The sequence below is a fragment of the Lissotriton vulgaris genome, chromosome 2_1 (genome assembly GCF_964263255.1).
Source record: "Lissotriton vulgaris chromosome 2_1, aLisVul1.2, whole genome shotgun sequence".
In the NCBI taxonomy this organism is placed as follows: Eukaryota; Metazoa; Chordata; class Amphibia; order Caudata; family Salamandridae; genus Lissotriton; species Lissotriton vulgaris.
In genome coordinates this window covers 453,800,213-453,812,645 of record NC_141687.1, presented here as the reverse complement: position 1 = coordinate 453,812,645, position 12,433 = coordinate 453,800,213, and the positions used below count along the sequence as shown (strand labels likewise).

At 45.9% G+C, this 12,433-nt stretch overlaps 1 protein-coding gene across 1 annotated transcript in view; it reads right to left on the bottom strand.

Moving 5' to 3' along the window:
- Window positions 1-11,360, bottom strand: part of LOC147730583 (uncharacterized) — a 136,602-nt gene extending 125,242 nt beyond the window's left edge. Inside the window, exons 1-2 of the mRNA XM_086954089.1 lie at window positions 11,350-11,360; window positions 10,789-10,893 (exon numbers count right to left, since the gene is read on the bottom strand). Coding sequence (XP_086810215.1) covers window positions 10,789-10,893; window positions 11,350-11,360 — 116 coding nt within the window. The remainder of the gene's footprint in view (window positions 1-10,788; window positions 10,894-11,349) is intronic.
- Between the last annotated feature and the right edge of the window lie 1,073 nt (window positions 11,361-12,433).

Genomic DNA, 12,433 nt, shown 5'->3' with positions numbered 1-12,433 from the left:
GTTCTGGGTTGATGTGGGTCCACAGGGAGGGGGGCGGTAGCCGTCACTGACCATGTGAAAAGGGGGTGCCCTTGGCCCCCCTGCCCGCATAGCGGTGCGGCGATCCCCTTTCCCCTTGCCTCCCGGTGGTGGGGGCATGACCTCCCGGCGTCCAATGATGACGCAGGGGGTGTGCGCCTCACCACCGGCTGGCTGGTGCCCGATCCCTGACCCGGAAGGCGTTGTGCAGTCTTCCGGGTCGGAGGGGCGCAGGGAGGGGGTGTGCCACCCCCTCCCCACAATCCCGGGAATAAAGGAGGGGGGGCGCTCAGGTGACCCTCTTGTCGCATAGATGCTCCCACACACTGGTCGTGCCGCGCGCTCGGGGCTTCCTAATTTTCCCCACCCACCATCCCTGGAACATTGCAGTGTTTTGTATATTGTATACCTGTCTTGTAGTATGGATTGACGTGTATTAATTATTTCCCATTTAGGAAGTGGTATTAAAGCATAAATGTTGGTTACAATGTTGTGTGGTGCATATTGTTTACCTGTTTATTGTGTGTATTGTCATGTATTAATTGTTTTTTTCCCATTTGGGAAGTGGTGTTGAAGCATAAAATGTTGGTTGCAATTTTCTTTAGGCCTTTTTTCCCCTAGCAGCCTGACGATGGTATGTCATGACATGTTGATTTAGATTATGTAGTTGTCCTTTAGTCCTTTTTTCCACAGGTCGTCGTATTTATTAGGGTATGGACATGCGGTAAGGTCATGACCGGTGAGCAGCTATTTTAAGGTCTGAGTGGGTGGCATCATCCTTTGGAGGTGTCCGCCCAGGGGGGGAGGGGTCACTGGCCCCTCCTAGAACTTCAGGGGCAGGTATAACTGGTGCTGCAAAGGGGCGCGGGTAGGGGAGTCAGGCTGTCCTTAGGCTGGTAGCCACCCCGCGCGTACTTATGACATCAGCGTATGACGCGAGTAAGGGCCCTCCTTCAGTGGTTAAATGGATTTCACAGAGTGGACCGAGTAATTAACGGGCTCGGCTGCACGGGTGGACCGAGTAATTAACGGGCTCGGCTGCACATGCGCACCTGCGGTAAGAGCGCAGCTTGTAAGACCTGACACCGGTTAGCGACCTCGCCATATGGCCAGAAATGTTAGTATGCAAATATTTTCAGAGGAGGATGTTAGATTCGGTTAGGAAACAAGCTGTATTAGAATCTTGTTAAGGTTAGCCTATCATACTTGTTGATATGATTGTATCTAATGTTCCTGAATATTTTTGCATAAAATTGTATCATTTGTTTAATAATTTTATTATTTTGTATCTTAATAAATACGGCCGGGGGGTCTTACGATCCCCCGCCTTCCAAAGACAATCCTTCCGTGTCAATGTGTTCTGGGTTGATGTGGGTCCACAGGGAGGGGGGCGGTAGCCGTCACTGACCATGTAGGATATTGTGGTTGTACCTAAGGTCTGGGTCAAATAGGAATAACAAGCTAAGGGGAATCATCACTCCAACCAGTATGATTATGATATAGAGCAGGGCCCAAAGTTAAATCCCATTCAGATGCATAAGCTTGATTGACTTTGCCAGAGTGAAGTTTGCGAAAGAAGGGAGAAAGGCACTTTCAACCTGGGGGCATGAAGAACAAAAGTTAGGGGCCAATTGACCTCCGCATAGAGAATGTCATAAGAAGTAGTCAAGTTGTCCCAGAATATTGCTATAATGCTGCGTTTAGCGTTTAACATCATCTTCAGTGTGAATATCCAAGTGATATAGCCTGTCCAGAGGGGCTACACAGGTGCCTGCTGTAACTGTTCAACTGTAATAAATGTTTATGTTGCTTTCACCACCAGAAATTTGGGGAGATCCCCGCGAACTATGGTGACTTCCCATGTGCTGTCGAGCAGACATCCAAATCCTGTTCAGAAGGAGGGTTCTCACCATCTGTGGTGTATTTTGCAGTTAAATCTGCAACTTACAGGGGTTTTAGATGGAGTAGGTCAATCTTCATTTCTCTTCATGTCTGATGAGCTTTGGTCTACCTTGTTCGTTTAACATTCTCTTCTTGTCTGTGGTCGCCAACCTCTGTCATACTGTTTGTCAGACGAGTCCTTAAAGGAATGAGGTGAATGTGGATCAGGAATGTGATACCTATCAGGGGTCTTGATTTTAGTGTGATCATGAAAAACATATTGTCTTTCGGAGGACTCCAGTCACTGGCACACAACCAAAGATACTGCTTTACCATTTAACATAAGAAAGAATCATTTTAGAGACAACTCGACAATTACCCATAAGTTTCATCCCCAAATCTAGGGCAAGACTTGCCCCATGTTCATTCTGTAGTTGTTTGTGGAAGTTTAACATAATAGCCACTGAGGGAGTCCCATAAGAGAGTGAAAACAGTGGCAAAAATAGTCCCTTAGATTTTGCATTCTGCTAGAGTAGGAACCAGTCCAGTGGGTAAGCACATGGTGAAAATTATGCCCCATTAGGGGAAGCATAGCTTCACGTTGATTTGATTTTTGGGCTACCCAAAATGGAATTTCCTCATAATTTGTGTGTTGTTTTCCTGTAAGTGAAAGAACTATTACAAGGCTAATGATAGGGGCTGCTGGCAACTGGGATTGTGCTTACAGGCCATGTCTCGTTAAACTAGCCAGCAAAGTAGATAAAATATACTGAATAAGACGTCTATATAGAACAACAAGAAAAGTATACAAAGCGTGAGTTTGTACCAAATTAAAACTACCTAAATCTGGATTCGGGGTATAAGCGGCCAGTGCCAGCCACATGGCCCCTTCGTTACTTAGAGGACCCATGCAAACAGTCCCAGGCATAGAGGGAAGGGTCACAATGATCAACAAAACCCGTTCCGCAAGGGATATCGTATGCAGATTACTTTAAATATTTGCTATACAATTTGCATACATCATCAAACTTTCACGTTCTCTGCACACTAACCTATATCTTACTCTAGGTTGGTTGCCACATTTCAACGCCTATTTCTAAAAAACCTCTCCTTTCCATTGACAGTCTTTCTAAAAAAAAGTGGTGATTAATTTTTCAATCTCCCTAAGCTGCTTATAAATAAAACAGTGTTCCCCAAATCGTGAGAAAAATGTGAAAAAAATGTGTGAAAGACAAAGTGACCCCTCACGGGCGAACCACCAAAGGAGTAACTGGCAGGTACTCACCAGAAAAGCCCACTGTTCTCATCATCGGTAATCACCTTGTCTAATAACAAAAATTGTGTCCAAACAAACATAAACAGTATAAGTGCAAAAGAGTGACAAATAAGTACACTCTATACTAGTGATGAAAAAATGATTAAAATTGACAGGCACGCCTATCACACAATACTTTATTATTCACTAGGAGTGAACTGTCAAATTAAAATATGTGTACAGGTTGCTAATCACGGTACAAAAGGGAGTGGTGATGGACGGAGAATCTGAATCAATCAAACACTCACACCCAGTCGAAAGATCTGGGTTTAATCCATCACCGTTCTTTAGCCCACTCTGCCACCCCAGTTCAGACATGGCTATATGCAAATCAGTCTGACCCTGTGCCACATGGGAACAGTCCAGCCCGAACTGCCAAGCCATGTCTTCCCTGGACCGGAAACAAGCTTCCGAGGACCGGTTTCTGGCATTCCAGCCTTCTTCAGCCCGGCCTGCTTGAATCCAGTGGCAAAGTGAGCAAGGGACTCACATCTGAGCATACCCTGCCACACTTATGGCGGCCAAAAGCGGTACAAAAGGGGGTGGTGATGGATGGAGCATCTGAATCAATTAAACACTCACACCCAGTCAAAAGATCTGGGTTTAATCCATCACCGTTCCTTAGCCCACTCTGCCACCCCAGTTCAGACATGGCTATATGCAAATCAGTCTGACCCTGTGCCTCATGGGAACAGTCCAGCCCGAACTGCCAAGCCATGTCTTCCCTGGACCGGAAACAAGCTTCCGAGGACCGGTTTCTGGCATTCCAGCCTTCTTCAGCCCGGCTTGCTTGAATCCAGTGGCAAAGTGAGCAAGGGACTCACGTCTGAGCATACCCTGCCACACTTATGGTGGCCAAAAGCGGTACAAAAGGGGGTGGTGATGGACGGAGCATCTGAATCAATCAAACACTCACACCCAGTCAAAAGATCTGGGTTTAATCCATCACCGTTCTTTAGCCCACTCTGCCACCCCAGTTCAGACATGGCTATATGCAAATGAATCTGACCCTGTGCCTCATGGGAACAGTCCAGCCCGAACTGCCAAGCCATGTCTTACTTGGTCCGGAAACAAGCTTCCGAAGACCGGTTTCTGGCATTCCAGCCTTCTTCAGCACGGCTTGCTTGAATCTAGTGGCAAAGTGAGCAAGGGACTCACGTCTGAGCATACCCTGCCACACTTATGGTGGCCAAAAGCGGTACAAAAGGGGGTGGTGATGGACAGAGCATCTGAATCAATCAAACACTCACACCCAGTCAAAAGATCTGGGTTTAATCCATCACCGTTCTTTAGCCCACTCTGCCACCCCAGTTCAGACATGGCTATATGCAAATCAGTCTGACCATGTTACTCATGGGAACAGTCCAGCCCGAACTGCCAAGCCATGTCTTCCCTGGACCGGAAACAAGCTTCCGAGGACCGGTTTCTGGCATTCCAGCCTTCTTCAGCCCGGCTTGCTTGAATCCAGTGGCAAAGTGTGCAAGGGACTCACGTCTGAGCATACCCTGCCACACTTATGGCGGCCAAAAGCGGTACAAAAGGGGGCGGTGATGGATGGAGCATCTGAATCAATTAAACACTCACACCCAGTCAAAAGATCTGGGTTTAATCCATCACCGTTCTTTAGCCCACTCTGCCACCCCAGTTCAGACATGGCTATGTGCAAATCAGTCTGACCCTGTGCCACATGGGAACAGTCCAGCCCGAACTGCCAAGCCATGTCTTCCCTGGACCGGAAACAAGCTTCCGAGGACCCGATTCTGGCATACCAGCCTTCTTCAGCCCGGCTTGCTTGAATCCAGTGGCAAAGTGAGCAAGGGACTCACGTCTGAGCATACCCTGCCACACTTATGGCGGCCAAAAGCGGTACAAAAGGGGGTTGTGATGGACGGAGCATCTGAATCAATGAAACACTCACACCCAGTCAAAAGATCTGGGTTTTATCCATCACCATTCTTCAGCCCACTCTGCCACCCCAGTTCAGACATGGCTATATGCAAATCAGTCTGACCCTGTGCCTCATGGGAACAGTCCAGCCCGAACTGCCAAGCCATGTCTGAACTGGACCAGAAACAAGCTTCCGAGGACTGGTTTCTGGCATTCCAGCCTTCTTCAGCCCGGCTTGCTTGAATCCAGTGTCAAAGTGAGCAAGGGACTCACGTCTGAGCATACCCTGCCACACTTATGGCGGCCAAAAGCGGTACAAAAGGGGGTGGTGATGGACAGAGCATCTGAATCAATCAAACACTCACACCCAGTCAAAATATCTGGGTTTAATCCATCACCGTTCTTTAGCCCACTCTGCCACCCAAGTTCAGACATGGCTATATGCAAATGAGTCTGACCCTGTGCCTCATAGGAACAGTCCAGCCCGAACTGCCAAGCCATGTCTTCCCTGGACCGGAAACAAGCTTCCAAGGACCGGTTTCTGGCATGTTGCTAATCATGCATACCCATTTCACATTCCATGCCATCATGTTTCATTGCCTGCAACTTTTCGGCAAATTCTTCACGGCTAGACGGCTCATCACAGCACCTAAGTTGGACAAATCATTTTAGAAAAACTGTCAAATGGAAGAAGCAAACACAACAAAATGCAATTTTGCCTTACTGTTCCCAATGTAATTATAGAAGTGCACAAAGTTGTAATGGACAATAATTTAAATTACCCTCATTCGGCTATTTTCTCTCATTCCAGCCAATGAGGGAATGCTTAAATCATCAAAGCTCCTTATGTGAGCCCTTCTATCCAGATGACCCTTTGATCGTTGTGTCAATCTGTGCATTAAAAATGGAGAAAGAGAAGAGATGTAAACAACATAAACCCCATCTAATATGGCCACCATATTGGAAATGGGACAGCTATACTTCCCGGACGTGCTCAATACAACAAGAGTATATACAGGGGGAGTATTTTTTGTGTTTAAGGAGCTGCACACCCCTTTTCCTATCCTCGTAAAAATAGGACCCTTAGACACACTCTTCAGTTCACTTTTGGATATGTGGAAAGGACTCTCAGAGGACTGCTTTATGCTGTGATCTGCAGTGCAATTTGCAAGACTGATTTGCTGTACCTAAATGGAATTAGTTGCTGCCTAGAGCCTGACTTGAACCCTCAGAGGTCAGTCCTGCTGTTTGTGCCCTGCATCTTCACCTACACCACAGACACACAGAGCGACTCCAAGGGCTAGTTTGTTGGCCTCCTGTTGAGAGATACAGGGATATAAGGCTCCTCTATCTTGAACCCATCCTTGGACCCTGGCCAAAGTGATTCCTGATTCCACAAGTGGTGTCCCACCAGTCTTTGGTGTGGTGCTACAGATGGTCAGATGGGCAAAATCCCAAACTGAGTACTCCAAAAATGTTTGGCTAATAACTGCTCAAGGGAAGACCTGAACGAACCTGCTTGTCTATCTGCCAAAGGTGTATGTCCGGTCAGCCTTACTTTGAAGTTGCTTTTGCTACATTCTTCTCCTCTAATAAACAAACAGTATCCCAACAGGTATAGTTCATTTAGACAATTAAATATGATATGTAATAAACATTATCAAGAAGAGAAACAAGAGACTCAATATATCCATTTGTATGTGCCATGAGCATCATATTTATGTACAACACGGGAGAAACAGGACACAAATAGTATCAGCACTGTGACTAAAAATATTAATACAAACCAAATTGTACTTGGTGCAGAAAGGTGCAAGTGGTGTGCACAATAGGTACGCAAGTGACAAAGGTGCTCAGCATGAATGGAAATACTGAGTGCGAAATATATACAGTGGTGGAATACAAAGTGACATGATCCTAAATTGGAACACAAATTCTTAATTTCTGAAGGTGGTCACAATGTAGATAGCGCCTTTTGAATTTAGCTGGGGAGTCGACGACGTTTCGATCCAGTTAAGTTAGGATCATCCTCAGGACAGGGTTGTTGAATGAGGCAGTGTTGCAAGGCATCTGTTGTGACTCGGCTTGGAGTAGGAGCAGCACTGACTCCACTCTAACACCCAGAGGAGCACCCGTTTCCCTGTCAGGATGGGGGCTGGGGCCAGTCAGGGTTAGTCTTAATCATCGCCAGGGAGGTCTCCCGTGGCTCCGGGGCACTCCCATTCTGAGCTGTTAGTGCACTACAACCCCTCCCGCATCCTTCTGTTACCTCTATCCTCGTAGCCAATGTATCTATTCTAAACTGGTTTTCTTGAACTTTGAGATCTGAGCAACATGGCTGATGCCCGGTGGAGTTGCTAGACAGCTAATGAGGAGATTGGCCCTGGTTTCCCCCTCGACCGTCTCCAACCTAGCCAGACATAGGACTCCCTGTTATGGCCCCTCCCCCTCCTTTCCTACTAATTCTCTCATCCTCGTTAGTTGACTGTACCTTACTATGCTATTGTAACTGATGTAATTTGTAACGCAATGTTCCTCAAATCAAATAAACAAAATAAACAAAAATATGGTCTTCCTGAATGCTGAGACCTGAGCAACATGGCTGATGCCTGGTGGAGCTGCCTAGACAGCTAATGAGGAGACTGGCCCTGGTTTCTCCCTTGAACGTCACCTACCCAGCTGGACATCGAACACAGTTCTTACTCGTCTTCCTGTTATGGCACCTTACTCTCCTCCTTTCCTACAAATTCTCTCATCCTCGTTTTTGTTGACAGTACTGTGCTACGCTATTGTAAGTGATGTAACTTGTAATGCAATGTTCCTTTTGTATAGCGCACTGATCCCTCCGGGTCTAGCCAGCGCTATATAAACCTTTTTAGATATACCTAGTAATGCAACAATCCGCTGGTTTTGCGCTCTGATACCTTTGAGTCTAGCCATCGCTATATAACCTTCTCTACTCAAATTAAATAAACTAAAATCTGTCGGATCTATCAGTAATGTGTGATTATCTGTGTGACAATCCTTCAATAAAAATGATTTAATACTAAAATAAAATCTGGTTTTCCTGAATGCTGAGACATGACCAACATGGCTGATGCCTGGTGGAGCTGCTAGACAGCTAATGAGGAGATTGGTCCTGGTTTCCCACTGGTCACCTACCCAGCCGGACATTAGGCACAGTTCCTCGTAGTCTCCCCGCTATTACTCCTTCCTCCCCTCCCTCCTACAAATTTGTGAAAGATTGTTTATGTATACTCTATCTTACTATGCTCTTGTATCTGATGTAACTCTTAACGCAACCATCCTAAATGTACAGTGCTCGGATACCCTCATGGGTCTATGTAAAACTTTATAAATAAAATAAATTAAAAAAAATGTACAGCAAAAAGTCCAGCACACCCAGGCCGCCTTCCACCATGGGGCGCCGTAACGTCCACAGGGAAATCGTTGACCTACCATCTCCCAATATCAGATCTCTCACTAGTGAGTTCAGTGGCCTGAAGCATCCTAGGGCATCAATGCCGGCAAAGTGACGAAGAAGTACAATAGCCACCGCAGCATGACCATTTTAATTAGAGATTCCCACCATAATGGGCAAATATAATGTGTGCCAGAAAAGTGCACAAGTTTGAAGAGACCACAGCGCTCTATCCAAGTTATCTTCCTTTTGGTCTTCCAAAGTCTGAAAGATATGTATGGCTAAATACTTAAATGAATGGGGAACCCAGTTAATATCTGCTTTTAGCAGGGTGTCGGTTCCCTCAATGGAAGCAAATAGGTATTTTTCTTGTTGACCTGCAAGCTCGACAGTGCCACTCCAAAACTGCAAGTGCAGCTGCGGTGCCGGAGACATCAGTCCCTAGATATACCAGCATGTCATCCGCATACACAGAAATAATATGTGTCCGACCGTCTAGTCTAAGGCCTATCCCCTCCCCACCCTGCCGGACCAATTCTGCAAGGGGTTCAGTTGCCAGGGCAAACAATAAAAGTGATAAGGGGAACCCCTGCCTAGTTCCTAGTAATACAGAATTTTGGGAGGACACAGACTTCCCCGTCCTGACCCTCGCTATAGGCGATGCATAAAGCAGCTGTACCCATTTCACCCATCCCTCCCAAGACTCAGTCGCATCATTAATTCAATGAGGTATTCTCAGCCAACCTTATTGAAGGCCTTCTCCAGGTCGACCAAGAGTACAGCAGCCGAGGGCATAGATCTCATCTCGACGCAGATTATAAGATGTATTATGGGAAGGGATGAAACCGTTTTGGTTTGAGTGAATGATGGAGTGCATGTGCCGGAGCAGTCTGAGTGCTAGTATTTTGCTGAGGATCTTGAAATAGAGGTTGAGCATAGAGAGTGGTCTATACTCAGTGACCGGAGCACCAGCCTCTTTGGTCTTAGGGAGGGGTATTACCAAATCATCATGTGTGGAGTCAAGAGGTTACAGAGGTACGGGGACTCTCGTACAGGGTCACTAATCATGGCTCCAGTTAGTCCATATATTTTGCGCACTACTCTGCCAGGAGTCCATCCAGTCCTGGTGTCTTACCCGGCACCATGTCCACAATGGCTGCTCTGACTTCATGCAAGGGTACTGGGCCTAGATTGTCCTGCACCTATACCTCTAACTTCCGTAGTGGCAGCCATCCAGAAAGTCCCGTATATTGGAGCGAGGGGCCAGAGCAGGGCTGGCATACAACTTCTCATAGTATGTGCAAAACAAGGTATTAATAGCATCAGGGTCATAAACCAACTTTCTGGTGTCTGTTTGGGCCTGCATAATCGGTGCCCCCCTACTCTCAGGCTTGAACAGCCACGCCAGCAGATGACCAGCCTTCCCTTCCTCCCTCTGCACCCTGTCTAGGTATTCCCTGTAGCTGTGGCATCTCAGCCTCTCTAACGCACTATTAAAAGTTGTGTGTGCCTCCTGCAGGCACGTTGCAGAGGTGGCATTGCACCCCTAAATATTGTCCCACTGCCTGATCTGAGCCTTCAGATCCAGTAGTTATTGCCGGAGTTCCCGCTGTGCGCCAATCAATTGTCCCAGGTTTTGTCCCCTCAACGCCACCTTAAATGCCTCCTCTTCTACTAACACCGATGACGCTAAATTACCATAGATCGGGAATTATGCCTCTATGAGTGTCATGGGTGCTCATGGTGCACATGCTGCTTTAGGTTAAATATTCTGTTAAATATTCTTTTCCAAAAGATCAGGGGAAAGATGGTACAAATATTGTTAATCACATTCAATTTACTGAGTATATTTCCAACATCTGTCCTTGGTTAAACTTGAAATGTATAAACTAGAAATGAATGGAAAATCCTTGTATGTAGCAATGCTTGTTACCATCGTAATTGTGGTTACAGTACTAGTTGATCTTCAAGCACGTTCTACCTGCCAGCAACAGCTTCACTAAATACACGTGTGGATGAAGACAACGCCCAGAGCCAACGCCCTAGCACGGAGGCTATTTAAGCTGTGCTCTTAAACGTGGGAGTGCTTCGCTTCGTTTCTTTGAGCATCACCACGAGAGCTTCCTGAACATCGCCTGCCCCGCCTGGATTTCCCGTCTTGCTCCTGCTTCCTTTCTGGCTGCCCCGCTCCTTCCCTTGCTGGTTTCCCTTCCCTATCCTGCCGGCAGTTCGCACAAGCCTCCCTTTCCTCCCTGCTTCACCTTACCTGTTTCCAGACAGCGTCGGACCTCGGAGCAACTTCAAAGCATTTTTGGACTTCAGATCCCGTCTTTGGTTTCCGGTTGGTGCAGCCTTCAAGACCATCCGCTTCCTGTGACAAAAGACAGTAAGACTAGTTGCTTAGCAACAAACAACAGATTCCTAGAGACATTTTCCGATCCTTGAACAAAACAAACATTGCTAAACAACCATTGCTAAAGACAATTCGTTTTGGGGAACTTTACTTTTGTTTAATCAGAAGAATTTGCCAATACTATTCTTTAATGTGAATGATCAACAGTAGTTGTTTAAATGATTTATATATTGTGATTCCAATGTGAAACAGAGAGTGATTAACATTCAGTGGTGACTTAAACCACTGATTCTGGACGTTGCGCTAGTTACTATTGGCGCAGAACTTGTTCTTGGCTTTTCTTTTCTTTTTTTTCTCTCATTTTGCAGAACCCAATTTACGGATAAAGATAAATCATTGCAAGGTATGGTTTAGTCGTGTGGTGTGATAAGTCACTTAACCCTAACTAATGACTAACCTTTAGAGTCACCTTACTTGTTAGACATTTTAGGTTGATGTATCTTGCATTGTCTTTCTTTTCTCTTGAAGAAGTTTTAAACAGAAAAAGAAAACCCAACGTCTTGCAATAATAGAAGTGTGCGAATGGGCTAAAGTTAACACTGGTATGTACTGTTAATGTTTTAGAGTAATGAATAACAGTTTGGTGTCCATTATTGCATGGCTATTTATAAGTGTGTCGGTTTGCATAGGTACAAGTGGTTGAACGCTTACGATCACTGTGAAGCCCAGAACACTTCAAGAGAAAACTGGCTGACATCTCTGAAGAGATCCAGTGTTTGTTTGTTTTCTCAGTCTACTTCCCCTTTCCCTGTCCACTTCTCCTTTCCCTTGGGGAATAACCAGACCAGTCAAGTGTTCTCTTCCTTGCTAGCTGGTTAGTTCTCAGGGGGGTTAGGAGCTTGCAGCGCCAAGAAGGAAAACAACAGGAACCTCGTGGATGAATGCTTAACAGAAAGCGAAGCCACACCTTACTTTCCTCTTGGCGGTGCAACCTGTAAAATCAATCACTATGGATGTTTCCGAGTTAACCCAATTGGTACAGCAGTTGAATGAGGAAATGCAGACCTTACGTCTAGAAAATGAAACTCTTAGACATGAGTTAGATAAAACTAGATTGGGGTTCACTACATGGCGAGAAAAATCTGAAGACAAGCGACCCATTTTAACACCAGCTAAATTTGGGACTTCTAATCCTCCTATTCAGGCCTCATCAGGACAGAACGCTGATCTACCAGTGCAAGTAACAGTAGTAACACCTAACCCAATCCCTTTAGCAAATCCAGAAAGATTCACAGGCGATGGTAATCGTTACAGCACATTTGTAAGTCAATGTCAGTTACACTTTATGTGTAAACCCCAAGTGTTTACCACAGATTCAGCTAAAGTAGCCTTTATCATCTCCTATCTAGGTGGGGTGGCGGCTAATTGGGCTATGCCTCTTGTTGAAAGAAATGATCCCTTGCTACATAATCTAACTGACTTCAAAGCGGCAATGGCAAGTCTGTTTGCTAAACATGTTTTCCTGCAAGCATCTGATAATGAGCTCCTGAGTCTTCGC